Below are 20,477 nucleotides of genomic sequence, written 5' to 3'. Positions count from 1 at the left end.
AACTAATTTTTTTGGAAATCCATTAAGCATATTTAGAAAGAAAAATTGGTTTTGAGGAATACTGCGAATGAGAGTTGGTGGTGGAAGGTTGATTTGTGAATCTGGAAGGGATATTTAGAAAGTAGGTGAATGACTGAAAATAGAGATCAGAATGTTTTGAGCTGTCGAGAAGTGAAGTCCAGTAGTAGACGGTAGTGTACGGAGAGTGAGAAAGCCGCTGTAGTTCCGTGAGTGTGGAGTATCTATCGTGGAACGAGAGGTAGGCCAGGTTGAGAGTAAAAGAACCTCCTTGAGCCAAGAGTTCCCGGTAGCTGATTGCAGTTTCGAAAAAGGTAGAACACAGCATCACGACAGAAGCAGGAAACGAGAGCTATACGAGCTAGTTTCAAAGGAGAACATTACTGGAAGCCAGGACGAGGTTTTGATTGCAGCCAAGGATAGCAGGAAACGGGTCTTGTGTGAAGACATTCTCAGTTCACCAGAAAAAGGTCAGTCTCATTTGTTTGGACATGAATGTATGGGTTTTTCGTATTAAATACCACATTTAAAATTGAAGAAACATAATCAATAATATCAGAAAAGCTTCATCAAACTTAAATAGAATTGTTGCTAATAAATCATAATAGTTAAATGTTAATAAAAACTTTCAATTGGAAACCAAAAGGAAATAAGATTCCCATGTGTAAATTTTATGTTTAAGAATAATAAGATATAGCAAAGTTTAAGCAGTGATTGCCATTTAAATAAAATAAACAATATTTTGATTACAATTGTAACCCATATGTGTTATTATTTTACTCTTTTCTTTCCTATCCCGATTAGGAACCATTGAGAAATACTTAGAAGCCACGTAAGTAAGTAATTAATTTTATAAAAAGCCCTGAGATTGAAAACATATTGATATGTGATCTGGTAAATTAATTAGATTATTATTAATGCATTGATTAAATTAAATGACATATAAGAATATTATCTCATATCAATAATCAAGATCACATCAATACATATACATTTTGTTCTAGTGTTGTTTTTATTTTCGATCCTTTTGCCACTGGTTGTCACGATAAAGTCAATTTGCAGATTTTTCTTCAATAACAACTAATATGTTTAGAGAAGAAACCCTTAAAAGATCAGTACTCGGGTTTGAATCCTCTTATGTCTTAATATCAACGGCGTTTTATAGCTTTGCCGGTATTCCATCGCACATCGATAATAGTGGTAGGTTGCCGGTTTCAACAAGCTAGGGCGCTTCCGCATTATTATCGACTGGATAGACATTTTTTTAATACGAATTTTCCAAATCGACGTGGAGGATTCATAGAGGGGCCTGCTCGTTCTCCGGGCCTTAATCCGTTAATTGTTTTTCCTTTGGGGTTGTCTCAATTCACGTGTTAACATTAGGCGATAAACATGTTTGCAGGATTTGAAACAATAATTTAATATAGACATTGTCTTCCCTTTCACGGTCTTGTGGAGACAAATATTTAACAACACAATTGGTGAGCAAGTACATATTCTCCTATATATCTGGCAGTAGGTACTATTGCTGATAATAATTTAAAAGTCACATAATTTTTTTGATCGTCCAGAATATATGAACTTCTATACTTGCTGTACATACAACAAAACATTAATAAGTGGGTACATTTATTATCGAGGTTAAAAAATGCTACATAAAGACACAAAAGCAACATTAAAAACGACAAAAATTAAGAGTTTTATGATACAGATGGTTATATCAAATGAGATATTGTAAAAGCTTTGATTGAGAAATATATTCAAGTTATCGTTCAACGGTAAAAGTATTTTTTAAGACTTCGACCATTATGGTCAGTCAATCAGTCAGTTATATTTTTTTTAAGTGCCATCAGCATGCCTACTATAATTTTCGAATAATTTTTTTAATAGTTCTTCTAGTTGTAATAATATCTACCATTTTCTTAAATTGCTGAGATAGTCAAGATAGTCTTCTTTCCATAGGTACAGTATATGTCCGAGATTTTGGATTTGGTCTGGCTTAGTTTTATTTACCTATTTTTTTGGCCTTTCAACTTCTTGTTTATTTATTCTTCTTAACATTTCAACATTTGTAACGTGTTAAAGATTATCCACAAGGAAATAATTTTCCTGCAGCTGGCTGTATACCATCAATCACAAAAAATTAATGAGAAATCCTTTATAAAAGGTATAAAATTTATCATCAATATCATCATCAGTGTTTAGAACTGGTGTTACAAGCTGATCCACCAAAGAAATACCGCAGGGTATAAACCATTTAAATGGTATAAAATTTGTTATGTTTTAGCATGATCCCCCATCACGTGGATTGCTAAACAGGTGGATTTTCTCCACATGAGGACTGTTAGATGGCAACTTACTGTCAGTTGTCCCTCTCTAATTTGACTCTTATTATTTTTTTAATTTTTATTTAAATTGGTAATTCACAGTAATAGTAGTAGTAGTCCCATAAAATAATATATAATTATGAAGAATGTTACTCACCTAAGACTTGGCATACTTTTTCCTTTGACCAAGTTAGTGGGAGGCTCGAACATTCTTGACATGGACGTCTGGGTGCGTGACAGGTGTTCATCGCCTGTATCCAAGCTTCTATGATATTCTTGCTATAATATTAAATATACAGATACTGTTTTTTTAATAATAGATCTTCTACACCGAGGAGAAACACTTTTGATAACTCCAGCAGGTTTAAAAGCGTAGACGCAAAATTTCGGACCAATGATTTTTAAGTGTATTCATTTTTTTTTTCGAATCATGAGAAAACTGATAAGTATATTTGAAAAATTTAAACACAGAATGAATGATTATATCATTACCGAGGGTTGAAGTTCCTTAGAATAAACAAAAAGTTTCTTTTGAATGAGATATTTGAAATTAAAAATCACACTAAAATGTTCTGTTTTTTTTTTGTAATTACCCCTGTAACTTGTTAAAATAAACACTATAGAAGTTTTCAGGGACTTTCGGCCCTCGGTAATAATGTAATCTGTCATTCTGCGTTTAAATTTTTCAAAAATGCTTATTAGTTTTCCCAGCATTCGAAAAAAAATGAATGGGCTTTAAAAAGCAGTTGACCGAAATTTTGCGCCTACGCTCTGAATAAGTATATAAACTGTTTAATATGTTAAAAACAAATCAGAATTTAGTACATTTTGCTATCCAAAAGTCAAAAAACTAATAATTAGGTTGCGAAAAATTAAAAGATTTATCGTTACATAATATACAGTATAATACGGTTCTTTTTGTCAGTCAGAAATTTTAATCTTACAAGAAAAAAAATATTTGATCAGAACTGTTTCTCTTCATGCAACACTAGGGGAAAGTCACCTATGATGGCATACTGAGTGTATTTTGGAACGCAGTCCACTTATTCTGAAAACTGATGTATTAGTGTATGCTAGATAGTCGGTTTGTAGTTTCATATGAAGTTTATGGTGCTCTGATGCTTTTTGTGAAAGTAGGAAAATTATACATTTTTCGGCAAGTTCCGTAGCAATATTACACAAAATTAAAATTTAGAATCCAGTCCAGCATAGAAAGTCGAGAAGAAAATCGTTTATAAGCATCCAATATTCACTCCAAAAATAGTCATGATGAAATATCTTTGAAATCTGAAATTAAAATGCCAAAAGCTAATGTGCGTGGACCTTCATTTGTACAAAAGTTAAGGACCAGTATTGTAAAATTGTAAACCTCTTGTAAACTAGAAAATGAAAAAAAGCGAAAACGTGGGAAGAATGGTATCTATGCTCAGTTCTACTCCAGACCCGATTTGAGCTCAGAAAGAAGTAAGAAGAAAAAGCAATTTAATAAAGAAAAAACTGCCAAGAAGGGTCACGAAGAAAGTTTTCGTGGGAAAAATAGCAGTTAAGAAGAAGAAGAACAAGCGGAAATCTGGAATGATCTTAAAGACGACAACCCTGATGTCGATTGTTTGTATTGTAATGAACTGTACTCCCTAACTAAATCAAAAGAAACATGGATTCAGTGTCAGACATGCTTTTCATGGTGTCATGCGTAATGTGCGGATGTGGAAAAAAAGTAAAACAGTTTATATTATGGGAATTGTGTTTATAAATTTTTTTTTGCTTAATGACCTATTAGTTAAGTTAGTAGAACATTACGAATTTATTTTTTAATTTTTGTTGTTATTTTTCGTAATAAAACATAAAAAATTAAGTTCTTTTGTTTTAAAATAAAGGGTATGCCATCATAGGAAACGTGTGTCACCTATGATGATGGCATACTTGCTAATTCAAAAAAAAATTAAAAGCGTGCAAAAAATGTTCAAAATCAATATTATATTGTACAAAACTTAAAATGTAGCTTAAGTTCGAATCACTTGGTACCACAAAAATGCTTAGAAAATTTTAAATACACTTAAAAAATTGAGTTAAAATTAGGTATGCCATCATAGGCGACTTTCCCCTACTTATAACGTATGAGAAGAAAGAAGCACGAAAACAGAAAATATAGTGGTAAGAAATAGAAGATAGATAGAAGAAAGATATACATACGAGGACATTCAACATTCTTCTTGAACCCACCGAACTTTTTCCAAGAGGTCTTTGTTCCTCTTGTCCAATTTTTTCCAGAGCTTTGTCGGATTTCGACAAAAGTTTAGTCTCTACAAAAGTTTTCAAGTCTGAAATTTTCTTTCGTTTCTTGCCTATTTTCTCGCTGGATGATCGTTTGTGTAGAGACTCCTCCGATTTTGATTGGTTGTAAAATGGAGACTCTGGAAAAGCATCTATTTATTAGTTTTAAAAAAACCTAAAATTCTTGTGCCATAGAGACCTGTAAGAAGGGAAACATCTCTGGGTTCTGGCACTTCTATGAAGTCCTTATTTCCATTTTCTCCCTTTCTAGAGTCATTGCTTTGATACAGAGATACTTCAATTTTAGGTATTGGCAATGAATTGCTTCTTTTTCTGGGTTGTTGTTGACCTACTGATTCATCATTTATATCTCTTAATCTGAAATTAATAACTAGATTTAAAAATTAGTACCATTAAAATGACTACAAGATCATAAAACTGTAAACCTTCATTGCATGACTACGAAGACAAAAATTTGGCAGATGGGCGCGGCAAAAATTTTGTCACTGAAACTATTTAGGTATAACAGTTATGGAGTATGCATTTTAAACGATTAGAGTGGAACTCAAAGGTATTAATATCGTTGGGAAAAAAATCGATTTAAAAAAGGCATATGACACGGTTCCCAGAAAACAACTATGGATCACGATGAAGGAACTCAGAATGACTCTGAGGTTAATGGAAGGCATAAAAACCTTTACAACAACAACAGGGTAAGAGTTAAAACCGGCAATAAATACTCCAACGAATTTAAGACCACAAAAGGCTTAGTGTAGGGATAATCTACATCTTCGACACTGTTCAATATATTCCTGGAACAAATATTAAAACCATGGAAATGTGAAGGGGTGGGAATACCAATTCGGGACAAATTCTTGTACACATTAACCCGCGAGTAGTCGCGCCGTTAGATAGAATCTCACATTTTATCCTTTTTCGCGATAACTTTATGAAAAATTTTGCAATTTTGAAAAAATTTCGTAAGTGTCTCGAGGAACGGTGTAGTAATGCGTAGGTATTTTTTTTCTTCTTCTTCTTTTTGTGGAATTTATGGCTTTGGGGAGAGCCAATTAGCTTTAATAATAACAAGTAAATAAAAATACTATTAAATAAAAATTTGTTGTAAATTCGTATTGTAAGATGAAATCTAACACGCGACTATTCACGTTACAGAAGTGAGCGCGACTACTCCCGGGTTAAGTTTTGCAGATGACCAAGTGGTAACGGCTCAAGATGAAGAAGATCTGTCCTATATGCTCCGAAAATTAGAAGAGGAATACACAAAAAATGGACTTGAAATAAACCTAAAAAATACCGAATACTTAACAACAGAACAAGAACCAGTGAGAAACTTGTAAATGGACGATGATAGGGAAATTAACGACACTGAAAAATTCAACTACAGTAAAACCTGCCAATAACGGTCACTAAAAATGACAGAACTATTGGCCGATATAAAAAGGTGGCCGCTAATACCAGGTTTTGTAGTCCACAAATTTTGGTTTGGGGAACTTTGAAACTGGCCTGCTAGTTCAGGTGGCCGGTTTTGACAGGTGGCCGTTAACACAGGTTTTACTGTACTTAGGATTCATACTCTCAAAGAATGGAACCACCGAGCAAGAGATAATCAGCAGATGAGCACAGACAAGAACATGTATTAAACAAATGAACGTGGTACTGTGGGATAGACAGATTACCAGAAATACAAAGAAGAGAATACATATCACCTTGGTACGTAGTGTAATGACCTATGGAACAGAGAATTGGGTAATAATCAAACGAAACCGGTCCAAAATTACAGCAACTGAAATGGAGTTCTGAAAAGAAGAAAGCCTTTTTACAATACAGAACGAAACAAACACAACAGGCATACAACCAGTACAAACGAGTCAGAAACGAAACGAATACTTTAGTGAGGCAAATAAAAAGGGGGCAATAAAAAGGCAGAGTTTCTCAAAACAGATGGAACACGACTTCTACGGAACACAAAAAGAAATATGGAGAATGATCAGAGGGCAAAGAAAGGAGATGAACGAATTATTAAAAGCGAAACACATTCAGAAGGAAACATGGTCAGGCTACTTCTGATCTCTATTTGCTAAAGGCGACGATAATGAACCATCAACACCTGAAGTTACAACAAACGAAGAAATAAACATCAAGGAGGGAGAGGTAAAGGAAGCATTAAGAAAATTAAAAAATAGAAAATCTAGGAGAGGACAGAATATCGAAATAACTCCTTAAGTACGGAGGACAAGATCTAACTAAACAACTATTAAAACTAATACAAAATATTATATAACAAAACAGAATACCACAAGAATGGAGATCAAGCATCCTAATACCTCTCTTCAAAAAAGGAGACAAATCGGACCCGGAGAATTACAAAGGAATTAACTTATTAAACACATCAAAATTAACAACCAAAGTGACAACAAACAAATTGAATGAAATTATAACATTAGCAGAAGAACAAAAAGGTTTTAGGTCGGGAAGGTCATGCACTGACGCTATATTTATAATGAGACAAGTTCAAGAGAAATCGTTGGAATACAACAAACCCGCATATTTATGTTTCGTGGATTTTAAGAAAGCATTTGACAGAGACACATTAAAGGACGTTATCCATTTGTTATACTCGAAAGAGGTACCTCTAGGAATAATTAAAACGATCGAAAACATCTACCAGAACAACACAATAAAAGTAAATGTGGACGATTAATTAACTGACCCATCTGAAGCCGGCAATGGGATAAGACAGGGGGATTCCTTGAGTCCTTTATTGTTCAACCTGATCATGGACGAAATAATAAAAAAGTAAGAACCAAAAAAGGATACCAAATGGGAGAAAAACAACTTAAAATAATCTGCTATGCGGACGATGCAATACTAATCTCTCAAAGTGAAGATGATTTACAACGAATGCTGCACCAATTCAACATAATCGCCAAAAAATTTAACATGTTAATTTCCTCACAAAAGACAAAATGCATGATTATAACAGAAGATCCAATAAGATGTAAATTGGAGCTGAAAGGTCAGATAATAGAACAAGTGATGGAGTTTAAATACTTAGGCCCGTTTGCTCATTCGGAGTTCAACTCAAGTTCAGCGCCATTAACGAGTTCAAGACATGAAGTGCGTACCACGTACAACGTACTTCATGCCTTGAACTCGGTTATGGAGCTGAACTTGAGTTGAACTCCGAATGAGCAAGCGGGCTTTAGGCATCACACTATCTAGCTACGGAAGGCTCGAAACATAAGTGGAAGATCAAGTGAACAGAGCAAACAGAGCCGCATTTTGCCTGAACGACACAATATGGAGAAATAAAAATATCGGAAAAGAAATGAAAGGCAAAATTTACAAAACAGTCATCAGACCAATAATGATACATACGCGGCAGAAACACGACCCGACACAGAGAGGACAAAAAGATTGCTCGAAACAGCGGAGATGAAAACCCTTCGAAAAGTCGATGGTAAGACTTTATGGGACAGTAACAACAATAATAACTGAGTAAGAAACAGAAGAATATAATGGAATGACCACTTAAGCCGAATGACAACAAATAGGATAGTCAGGACAGCGAGAGACGGTTCCCCAATAGGAAGACGATCAGTGGGAAGACCACGAAAACGACGGAACAACTTACTAGAGGCACATTGAAAAAACAGACAGTCATGTCTATTCAAAAAGAAGAAAAAGAAGAAATGGAGTTCATGAGAAGAAGGTGCAGAGTGACAAGAGTAGATCGCATTAGAAATGAGGGTATAAAACGAAGAATGTCACTAGAATAAGACATCGTCAGCTACATCGAAGAAAAACGTTTAATTTGGTAAGGACATGTGAGAAGAGCAGATCGTACAAGGTGGATATCAAAGATTTCGGATTGGAGCCCAATAGGGAAGAGAAGAAGAGGTAGACTCCGAAGATCATAGAGGGATGAAGTGGACGAGGCCATGGAAAGACGAGACCTTAGAGATGGAGAATGGCAGAATAGAAAGGACTGGAGACGTTGGCTGAAAGGAAAAGGCGTCGACAACTGTAAAAATTCTTATAGAGATATAGAGAGAAGAAACTAAATTATCTCCGATATGCCGATGCCATTTTTCTCATAACAGACGGTTTATGAGAAGCCAACACAAAGTGTCGGTTTAAATATGTACACAGAGTATGGAAAAAAAGTGATGACAAATGTCGTCCTCAATGAGCTACTAGAAATCGAGAAATCGTCCATAGAAGTTGTGGATAGATATGTGTATTTGAATCGCGAAATAAGTTTAGGTTGGGATGCATTCGGATAAATCAGAGACATGTTAAAAAAATGTCTCAATCCATTTAGAAAGGGAACCTTTCACCAGTTTGTACTATCAGTCCTCACATACGGAGTAGAAACCTTAACTCTCACAAAAACATCAGTGGGAAAATTGAATAGGACACAACGTAAAATGGAGAGATCAATGTTTGGAATAAACTTAAGAAATATAATGTACTAAGAAACCAGGAAGTTCGCAGACGAATAGGAGTGGAAGATATTATCGAACGTATATTACAAGGGAAAAATGGAGATAAGCGGGGCATGTTGCAAGAATAAAAGATGACAAAGTGGACAAAAAAATGCTTGAGTGAAGATCACGGGCAGACAAGGGAAGCGCCGGGGAGGTAGTGATATTGAAAAAGTAACTATTCGTTACAAAGTACTCGATACTTACGAATACCGAAAGTAACGATTACTATACAGAGAGGTAAATCGTTACTTTGATTACTCTGATTACTTCGTACCAATCATATCAGAGCGAGTACCTATTTTGATTTTGAGTATTGTATCTACTCGGTTCATATCGGTTGATATCGAAGTCGGACCGGTATTCAACGAGTGTTCGGTATCAGTACAGTTAACTGAAATTTTATCTATAAACTATGAAGGGCGAAGGCTATGAAGAGTTTTACAGAATAGGGAACTTGCAAAAATTTTTAAATATAAAAATGATATTAAAAAACATAAGATAACATGATCTTAAAACGCTTGCATGCGAAAAAAACAAATATTTTTAACCCGTACGCTAATTACGACGCTTTGAAAATGCTATAAAATTCAAATATCTTAGGAGGCTCTTGAACGTCCTTCTATATATTGGTTCGACGTCACCGGCCACGGTCAACCGGCGGAAACAACGCGATTAGGGTAGGTATCACGGGTATATTACATTTTAATCGTCTTTAATGGAAAATTCCTAGGTATTATTTATGTTCATCTTATATATTGTAATAAGTAGTTCCCCAATCAGCTTAGTTTTAAACTGAAATTGATAAAGTTGAGTGCTACTTTGTAAAGAGTTTAAAACGCATAATATGACAGACGAGGGTTTTTCAAAAGGTCAATCTGACTAACTTACCTACCGTTGATGTCTTCATCGTGGCAACTTTTATAAAAAGTAGTAAAAGCTATTCTATTGGAGAAATGCGAGGTGTCAAGGCAAATAAGTAAGAGTTATTAATAAGCATGTTTAAACCGTTTATAACAATAGTTTGGTACCATTATATTATAGTATACGGTTTACGCCGTGGGATTGATCTACCTACCTCTCTAATCGAAGGATTTCGTATATCCTGGAAAAGATTTCGGTGTAATTTGCATTATAATAAAGATTATATTTTATTATAATGTTTATTAGTACCTACTGGAGCCTTTCATTATTGTGTTCAAAGCCTTCTGAGAAAAGATTATGGTGATTAGCAGACGTACCGATAGAACGTGTAAACATACATAGCCGTGTAAACATACACATACGTGTTTTACATAGCCAACAAAATCCTTCTTTACAAAGTTAATAATACGCATAAATAAGAAGAATCATTATTGTAATTTTACAAGTTAATATCTTTATCATCTCAACTTATACTTACACCGCATCCCTCGGTAGACCGCAAGCTATAGTAGAAACCCGACTGTAGACCGCATACTATAGTAGCACCAATGCTTTTTAGTTACTCTTACTTTTATTACTAAAAGTTTTGTTTATTTTTAAGTTACTTGTTTCTTCTTTGTTCTTCAACACAAGAAACGAACAAAGTAATTTCATAAAAAAGAACTTTTTGATACATGTCAACGGAGATAAAATGTTAATATTTTGCCTGTCACAGAAAAAATCATTTTTGCCACAGAGTAAAACAAGATATTTCAACTATATTATTTATCTATGGGCAAACTGCATTAAATGCAATAGCCCACCCCGAACGGACAAACGATACGAGTGGCCTGTGACGTCAGACCCCAGGTCTCGCTTTTGAAGTTGTTTAAAACGGAAATTTTAGGCGCGGAACTTTGATTAGATGTTGTACGTACACTATTCATTGTTAAGACGTAATATTTTGAATATAACATTTTAAAACATAAATTAACAATTTTGTGCAAAAAAATTTTTTAGTGCAAGTTCCCTATTACAGGGCGCTGAGAAGTAGCTGAAGTATATCATTTAACAAAGCATGCACCCAGAAACACGATTTGTCGAGGTAGATAATTCACAGAATTTCACAGATGTTAGTTCTTCTGAAAATAAAAATGCAACACATTAGATTTTAATAATAAATACACACTACTCTTATCAGGCCTAGAAAAAAACAGCTTAGATTGACCGGAAAATATGTAGAAATGATAATATTTCTAGACTATGATCATCAACTTTAATTTTACATGTAAGGTATGGCATTGTTTTTACAGTGAACTCTCTCTTTAACGGACAGTAGTCGTTCCGCATAAAGTGTCCTTTTAAAGGAGGTGTCTGTTGAAGAGAAAAAAATATGTTAACTTAAATTTTTTAAAAATAAGTGCATGTATGTATGTATGTATATATAAAAAGAGATACTAGTTTAATATTACATAACACAAGTTGTGGATGACCACGCAGCATTGTCTATAAACATTGATTATTGAACTTTTCGGTTTTCTCTCTGCATTCTTCTATCGAAATATCATATTGGTACAAAATAGAATTGTGATCTTATTTTTAGCAGCTTGCCTTTAATGCATCTTTCTCCTTTCAGGGTATAAGTTTTCTTGGGTAATGCTCGAAACTCTAAAAAATAATCCCGTCTCATCTGCGTTAATAATGTCTCGCGGAGAGTACCTACCTAATACTGTCATTAAAATGACCCGTTTTCATATCAACGCTTAGTTCCCTTGCAACTTCTAATGCCTTTCCTTGATAGGTCTGGATCCCGCGTATGAAAAAAAAGTTGATTAATAGCAAGCTGAAAATTTGTTAGTAGCTTAAGGGTGTCTAGTCGGACAAACTTTGATATATGGGAACACTGGAACAGGGGAAGTTTTAATTGTGGAACAGGTTAAAAATTTGGAACGACCACACCAAAAAACGTCACATGCATTTTGTCCGACAGAACTTCCAATTGATTTGATACCCTTTCATTAATCTCTCATGCAAAAATCAGGCTGCTATTTATCACCAAATGGGCATTATAATGAGTGGAATACGTAGAACATGTCAAATGACAGGAATTATGACAAATAATAAATAGAAGTCTGATTTTTGCATGAGAGTTTAATGAAAGGGTAACAAATCAATTGGAAGTTCTGTCGGACAAAATACATGTGACGTTTTCGTGGTCTGGCCGTTCCAAATTTTTAACCTGTTCCACAATTAAAAATTCCCCTGTTCCAGTGTTCCCATATATCAAAGTTTGTCCGACGAGACACCCTTAAGCTATTAACAAATTTTCAGCTTGCTATAAATCAACTTTTTTTCATATGCGGGATCCAGACCTATGAATCATTTTACCAGAAACTGGAATATTTTTAGACCGCACTTCACAAAACCAATCGAAAACAATTATTTATAGGTCTAATGCAGTACCATCGGTTTTCAAAAATTTTCTTTTCGCTTCCAGGTTTCCGTTTCCAGAAACCTGATTGATTAAATCACTTTGATCTTTCAAACTTAAAAAAATCTAAAAGTAGACAAAAAATTTATTATGAAATTTAATCCGAAAATAAAATTTTTAAGAAAACATTCATAAAAATACAACGACATCTATTGGATATGCTTAATCAGACATTCCGGTTAAAATTCTTAAATCCTTGTTCCAGTCAAAACAAAATTAACAATTTTCTGGTGCCGCATTTCTTTCCCGACCAACTAAATTTTTATTACTTATGTAGTGTTGATAATGTGAACAGTATCAAATATCAGGTCGTGGACATCTGTATTGATTTGAAATAATAAATATGTATTATATACATATATATAGTTTTATATTGTAAAATATTTGGAAAAAATGTTAATTTTTTTCATTGACTGTTCGCATTTACACATCATTTACTGTCCGCGTCCATTGTTGAGAGTGTCCGTCGAAGGGAATTAAAGGGTACAGGTTCATAGATGGTCGATTAATTTTTGTTTTAAAAATCGTCCGTATAGAGGAGGTGTCCGGCGAAGAGAGGTGTCCGTTAAGAGAGAGTTTACTGTATTAGACCAGCACATTTAACACTAAAAACACAGGAATAAATCTATTTTTAAATATAGTAGGTATATAGAGACTTGCAACTTTTTGCATTGTATTTAGGATTACGATGACGTCTGAAAAAAAATCTACAATAAAAATATAGGTGAAAATGCATTATTATGTTTTAAAGTGTATAAAACGCATCGAAAAATGCATAAATATGTTAAAATCAGCATATTAAGGGCCAGATTTTCTTATTTCGGGGTATTTGGGGTCACTGAACACGAATTTGCAATCAGAACTAACCTCAGAAGCACCTGGGTGCCCTAGGTTACTGCTAAGGTACGTCATCTAGAGTTACGAGGGTTTGTTTTTGGCACTTAATTGGTGCAAATAGATTACTCGAGATTACTGATATTGAGGAGCAGCAATGACAGAACAATTACATATCATTTAAGTTCTATCCATTACCTAAATAGATCGGTGAAGGTCGTTATATCGGATCTTATACTTATACGAAATACTGAGAAATGCGATTCTCGATATGATTACCGGTACTCAAATACAAGAGTAATCATAGTAATCAAAGTATCCTACTAATACTAATACAAAATATGTACTGAGAAATGCGATTCTCGATAATATTACCTGTACTCAAATACAAAAGTAACAAAAGTAATCAAAGTAACGAATACTTTAAATGATTACTTTATACAAAAGTAACGATTTGTAACGAATACTCGAAAGTAACTATAATCAACATCACTACGGGGAAGACCACCAACGCGACGCACCGACCACTTCAAAAGAATTGTGACCAATTCGGCAGCAGATACGCAGAATAAAAGAAGATGGATATACCTGGAGGAGGCCTATGTTCAACAATGGACAAATCAGGGCTGATTGATGATGATGATGAACGATGTGTTATCTTACCTATTGTACATATAATGCAGAGCCCAGTAGATTCCCTCCTCTTGCCATAACGTTATGAACAAACACCTCAAAACAGCAACGTCTAAAAATGTCGCTGCTGAACTGTCATAGACGTGCATAGCCATTTTAGTCATATCTTCTTTGGCTGGAGCCTCTGTTGAAGGCAGTTTACTGCTATCCAATGAATCTTTGTCGGTGGAAGAGCTGAAAGAACCAACAAAACATTAAGTAAGATAAAGGAATTTTTTATTATACTTACCCAACTTTCTGCATTGGTGGTTTGGTTCCAGCTTTGGGGTCTCCTGGTGAAATATGCTCCGGTTTAACGTTATTAACCGTGCGTCCACTACCATTACGTCTCATAGCCAGTTGAATAATACTGGTTTCAGCCTTAAAATAGAGTAATCAAAACTGTTGAAAGTAATAATATTAATCTCTAATAAGTCTGTTCTGTCGGACAAAATACATGTGTCGTTTTCGTTGTCTGGCCGTTCCAAATTTTTAACCTGTTCTACAATTAAAACTTCCCCTGTTCCAGTGTTCCCATATATCAAAGTTTGTCCGACTAGACACCCTTAAGCTATTAACAAATTTTCAGCTTGCTATTAATCAACTTTTTTTCATACGCGGGATCCAGACCTATTAGTAATAAAGCAAATTCCTGATAAATCACTAGAGTTGACTTGAAGACAGCATTTGACAGAATAAAACATCTACTAAAATCACAAAATGGAAGTCAGAATAGATGGATAACTTACATACTCATTGAGCCCTATGCTCTTGAATTTATTTACGGAATGGATACTAATAAACAAAGAACGGAATATCCAAATAAGAATGAGGGAAATGCGTGTGGTTAAAATAGCAAGAGATAAAGCACCAATCGGCAAAATAATTATCGACCGACCGCTCAAAAAATAAAGTGTTACAACCTTCCATAGAGGTATCGATTCGTCAATAAACAAATAGAATTTCGTATAAAGAGGAAAAAGAAAAAAAGTTAGAATTTTAAAATAATTCGATAATTTTGGTGCGTACTGTATTTTTTAGTAAAAATCAGTGATCAAAGTGTGTTATACTCACAGTATAAATAGAGGGGTCTCGAATAAAACCATCTGACTCATTCAGCGATGGCAATCTGAATATAACAACGTGTTCTTCTTCCGTACTAGAACTTTCTTCTGGTATAGTTTCTGGAAATACTGTATCTTTTGGAGACGATACCCAAGAACCCTACAAAACAACGTTTTATTTCTAAATTTATAAAAATGATTTTTGTCAACTACCTCATCGTCGACCTTTGTAGTAATGGTAGCGGTTATGGTAACTGGAGCCCCACATGTAACAGGACCTGGGAGCGGAAAGTGCTGTTGATCGGAGCTCGAAGCACTTATTCCTTGACTCGTTGGACTGTCTCGGGTAAGGGGTTCGTCTTGAGATTGCTTTCCTAAAAAGTCCATACAAAAGTTCAATAAAGTGATATTGTACCTACTACCCGAAATGTGCAAATATTTACATCTTCTAGAAAAGCTTTTTATGCTCAGAAAACGATAATGAATCAATTGTTTTCGTTCATAAACTTCGAAGTAGATGGTACCATTGTACGCTTACCACTTGAGTGGGAAACATTAAGGTAGTAAGGACATATTTTAGATTTAAAAATTTCCTATTCTATTTCGTATTTGATCAGTTAGTATATAAATTTAAATATTGTATTAATAAAATTTTCTAGTCTTCCTCTAAATTATTCCAGTATTACTTTAAATAAATTTTCTTGTAGTATCTTAATATCATTTACTACGTTTACTGGGGATAAACCACAATTTTATTTTAAAATAAGTTCTTTTTTTTTCGATTTCCACTTTGGAATAGAATATCCACCTACTTAGCAAATAAATCGTACAATAAATAGCCCAAACCGTGACAAAATAAATTGATTCCAAAAAGTAAGAAGCAATTACTTGTGGTAAAGTTTAGGTCCTTATATTTGTATAGTTATATTTAACGTTTAATTACCTTATTCTGGTGTTAAAATAATGGTTAGTATCAGTATATATTTGCTGTCTTGTGAGAGATAATGAATATAGGGCAAATTGTATTACTTTTGGTAATAGCAGGCACAGTAACAGGTCAGAAATAATAATTAAAATTATTTTTTATACAGTCGAACCCACTTATTGGAATAGCCTTCTTGCTAAGCAAAAATATTCTTATAACCGGGATATTCTAATAACCGATCATTGGTGGCTAGCCGTAATAAGTGTACCGAATATACGTAATTAATAATAGTACATACTATGTTAATATGTATATGTATATGGTTTTAGGTCTTTTTATGTCAATAATACAATAGCCTAACGTATTTATTAAAAAACCAAATTACATTATACAGGGTGTAACAAAAATACAGGTCATAAATTTAATCACATATTCTGGGACTAAAAATAGTTCGATTGAACCTAACTTACCTTAGTACAAATGTGCACATAAAAAAAAGTTACAGCCCTTTGAAGTTACAAAATGAAAATAGATTTTTTCCAATATATCGAAAACTATTGGAGATTTTTTATTGAAAATGAACATGTGGCATTCTTATGGCAGTAGTATCTTAAGAAAAAATTATAGTGAAATTTAGACACCCCATAAAAATTTTATGGGGGTTTGGTTCCTTTAAACCCCCCCCCCCCCCCCAACTTTTGTGTACGTTTCAATTTAATTATTATTGTAGTACCATTAGTTAAACACAATGCTTTAAAAACTTCTTTGCCTCTTGGTACTTTTTCGAGAAGTCAGTATTTGTCGAGATATTTTGCATATTATTTGTCAAATCCACCACATATTTGTATATGGCTAAGTACGACTATGGAGACTTGATAATAATAGGAAAATATTTATGATTTACATTTTTAGGTATATTTTGAACCATATTAAAAAAGAAGTCACATCTCGATAAATTGTGCCTTATCGAAAAAATACAAAGAAGCAAAAAAGTTTTAAAAACACTGTGTTTAACTAATGGTATCGCAGTAATAGTTTAATTGGAACGTACACAACCATTTGGGAGGTTTAAAGGAACAAAACCCCCATAAAATCTCTACGTAAACATATTAGGAAAGAAGCCGCAACTCGATAAAAACTGCCTTGTCGAAAAAATACTAAGAACCAAAATAGTTTTAAAAATATTGAATTTAACTAATAGTATCACAATAATAATTTAATTGGAACGTACACAAAAGTTTGGGTGGGTTTAAGGGAACAAAACCCCCATAACATTTTTATGGGGTGCACAAATTTCACTATAATTTTTTCTTTAAGATATTCCTGCCATAAAAATGCTACATGCCCATTTTCAATAAAAAATCTCTAATAGTTTTCGATATATTGGAAAAAATCGATTTTCATTTTGTAACTTAAAAGGGCTGTAACTTTTTTTATGTGCATATTTGTACTAAGGTAAGTTAGGTTCATTCGAACTATTTTTGGTCCTACAAGGTCCTACAGTCTGTCTACCCAACAGAAAGAGTAATAAAAACGCGTGATCAAGGGATCAGGCACGTGCTTCTTGAAAAATAACAGTCGAAGAGTGGGATTAAGGTACTTACTTCGCAGAAGTTGTATCGGTCAGTTATCGGCATTGTATACAAGGGCGTGCATTAAGGTATTTCGAATAAATATTGTGATTTGTATTGTGGACAGAATCACGCAGTATAAATATTGGGGGAGTCAGTTTAGATCGAAAACTTGCTTCTTTCGGAAAAAAATCAAAGAAGCTTATATTTTTCTAAAACCGTTTTTGTTGATTTACAAATATGTTATATGTATAACACCTCCTTTTTACATAGGAGGAGTAATTCAAATTTACCGCCGTAATGCTTTTTTGTAATTGATCCAACCACAGGCCAAATTTAAATTACGGAAACCCAACATCATTTTATTATAATTATGATAACAATTTAATTTTTCAAAATATACATTTTTTAAGACGTCGTCGTGTCATTTGATTTAAATATTTGAGATTTTTTTAATGAAGCATCGTTTATTATGATGTTTGAAAAGTAAGTTGAGCATAGTATATACAGTGTTTAGGTTGGAATAAATTCATTTTCTCTAGAATGGCCGATTTTGGGGAGAAATACCGAAACAGGTCAAGTTTTATACTGGTATATACATATATCATAATAGTGAAGTCATCCATCTCGGCGTGATGACGTAATCGATGATTTTTTTTAACTGAGAGTAGGGGTCGTGTGATAGCTCATGAAAGGTTATTTAATTCTCTATTTAGTAATATTAATATTAAAATATTTATACTGGCTGTCCATTTTTATTAAAAATTAAATTAATTTGGACAAAAAAATTATTTATTTCAAATATGTTACTGCTGTCAGAAAACAGGAAAAACATGGTTATTTGACAAATAAACATTGCTTTAGTGCAAACAAATGGGGTAAGCTACCATCACTTACACATTTAAGTTTACATGTTTATAATGTCCACGTTAGATAAAGTTAGTTTGTAGTATTTTGACTCTCATAATTTTTACTCATTTTTAAAGCCACTTCCATGTTTTATTATTGATAATACTTTTTAAGGAATTTCTATTATTTCTGTATTGTATTCAACATTTTTAGGTTAAGCATAATATCAGATTGAGGTTAAGAAGGTATATTTTAAAATTGTATTCTCTACTTCTACCCCTAATGTTTGAAATTGTTTAAAATTAACACTATATACAATATTTCCCGTACAGTAGAGCTTGGGTTATTTACATTTTAGCGGTACCTCAATCTTTTATAACGCTCCCAATAGGGCTTTTCATCAATTGTCATTTGTTTCGAGCTTCTGTCATGTGTCACATAATATTAATATATCTACGTCATACGTCTTCAGTTTGTATCATTGGAAATACCAATAACGTACGACGTAGATATATTAATACAGGGCCCCCGCAAGGTTGAGCGGCGCACGCGTGCTGGATATATTTTGGCGCCCTTTAAATCTACCTATATCCAATTATGAAATAAATCTATAATTTTTTATTTTTTACTCGTAATAAAACAACAGAAATTGCAAGAACTCAAATTTTATGTTTCTTGTAACTAATTTACTAATAATGGCAAAAAACAAATAAAACGTTAATATGTATATTAGTGAAGGATGTAGGCGTAAAATTTCGGGCCAATGTGTTTTAAATGCATTAATTTTTCTCGAATCCTAAAAAAACTAATAGGTATTTTTGAAAAATTTAAACGCAGAATGAAAGATTACATTATTACCGAGGGCCGTAAGTCCCTTCCGTAGAATGACCAAAAAGTCCTTTTGAATGAGATATTTGAAATTAAAAATTACACTAAATTTTCTCTTTTTTTTTCACTCCTGTAATTTATTAAAATAAACAATATAGAAGTTTTCAAGGACTTTCGGCCCTCTTTCATTCTGCGTTTAGATTTTTCAAAAATTTCTTACATATTTAGTTATCTCAGGATTCGAAAAAATTAATGCATTTATTAAAACACATTAGCTCGAAATTTTGCGCCAACGCCCTTAAATCTAACTTGAATTATTAAATGGGTGTTTTCTAAATTTGACGGCAGCAAATTCTTTTATAATATCTTTAAAGTCAATTTTATTGACGAGCTCTTGCTCGATTGTTAATATTACCAAACCAGATAATCTTTCCTGTACCATAGTACAGCTCAAACAATTTTTAATTAACTTTAATTTTGAAAATGATCTCTCACCAGAAGCAACAGACACCGGTAAAATGAGGGATGATTCTTCATGAAACAGTGATATTTGCTAAAGATGAAGTTATATTATTTTCAAATATATATTGAAGAATATCAAGTAGATCTGATGAGTTAGGCAATTAAAGAACCTAATTATAAAGCTTTTATCTCACTAAATAAATCAGTTGCATCAATCTTTACTTGATCAATCTTTTGTTGAAGAGCAAGACAATGTTTTAAAATATCATGGTCACTTAATGTAAAAATATCACTGAAAAAACCAAAAACATTATCATAATAAGACATTGCATCAAATCTACTATTTAACGAATTTGACCAATTATTCTAAAAAAAATATAATATTTTAAACGCGGTTTTTGGATCATGAAATGTCTCTTTTCTATGTTCATAATCGAAAAATTTTGGTTTATATTTTCATCTCACGATATTTAACGAAGGAAAACCTTGTTCATCAGCTGCCAGTTTTCCCGCTTGGGCAATTATTCCTTCAACAACATTTTCATCTCCGTAATTTTTTTGGCCATTGGGATTGTGCAGTTGATTTCACATTCAGATTATAGTGTAATGTGTAGTGTGTGTGTGTTAAGTAAATGTCTTGTTACTTGAGTAAAGTCGACTTCATTGTCTTTACAAAGAGACGCTAATTGGATCCGAACGTCTGCACTCCCTTCACCTATCCCACAAGGATAGAAATTATTTCTATTAACTG

The 20,477-nt window shown here is 33.3% G+C and overlaps 1 protein-coding gene across 15 annotated transcripts in view; it reads right to left on the bottom strand.

Moving 5' to 3' along the window:
* LOC114335908 (protein unc-80 homolog) overlaps nt 1-20,477 on the bottom strand; it is a 180,207-nt gene that overhangs the window by 118,238 nt on the left and 41,492 nt on the right. For 9 of the 15 annotated variants that reach the window (XR_007699013.1, XM_050654754.1, XM_050654762.1 and 6 more), the window contains exons 8-14: nt 15,305-15,465; nt 15,102-15,251; nt 14,278-14,408; nt 14,019-14,222; nt 4,819-4,997; nt 4,539-4,771; nt 2,503-2,624 (exon numbers count right to left, since the gene is read on the bottom strand). Coding sequence is in view for 14 of the 15 variants with exons in the window: in XM_050654754.1 (XP_050510711.1) it covers nt 2,503-2,624; nt 4,539-4,771; nt 4,819-4,997; nt 14,019-14,222; nt 14,278-14,408; nt 15,102-15,251; nt 15,305-15,465 (1,180 nt within the window). In the remaining variant the exon portion in view is untranslated. The remainder of the gene's footprint in view (nt 1-2,502; nt 2,625-4,538; nt 4,772-4,818; nt 4,998-14,018; nt 14,223-14,277; nt 14,409-15,101; nt 15,252-15,304; nt 15,466-20,477) is intronic. The other 6 variants (XM_050654756.1, XM_050654766.1, XM_050654760.1 and 3 more) reach the window with 3 other exon arrangements.

Source organism: Diabrotica virgifera, chromosome 6 (assembly GCF_917563875.1).
Source record: "Diabrotica virgifera virgifera chromosome 6, PGI_DIABVI_V3a".
In the NCBI taxonomy this organism is placed as follows: domain Eukaryota; kingdom Metazoa; phylum Arthropoda; class Insecta; order Coleoptera; family Chrysomelidae; genus Diabrotica; species Diabrotica virgifera.
This window is presented reverse-complemented; position numbering and strand designations above follow the sequence as displayed.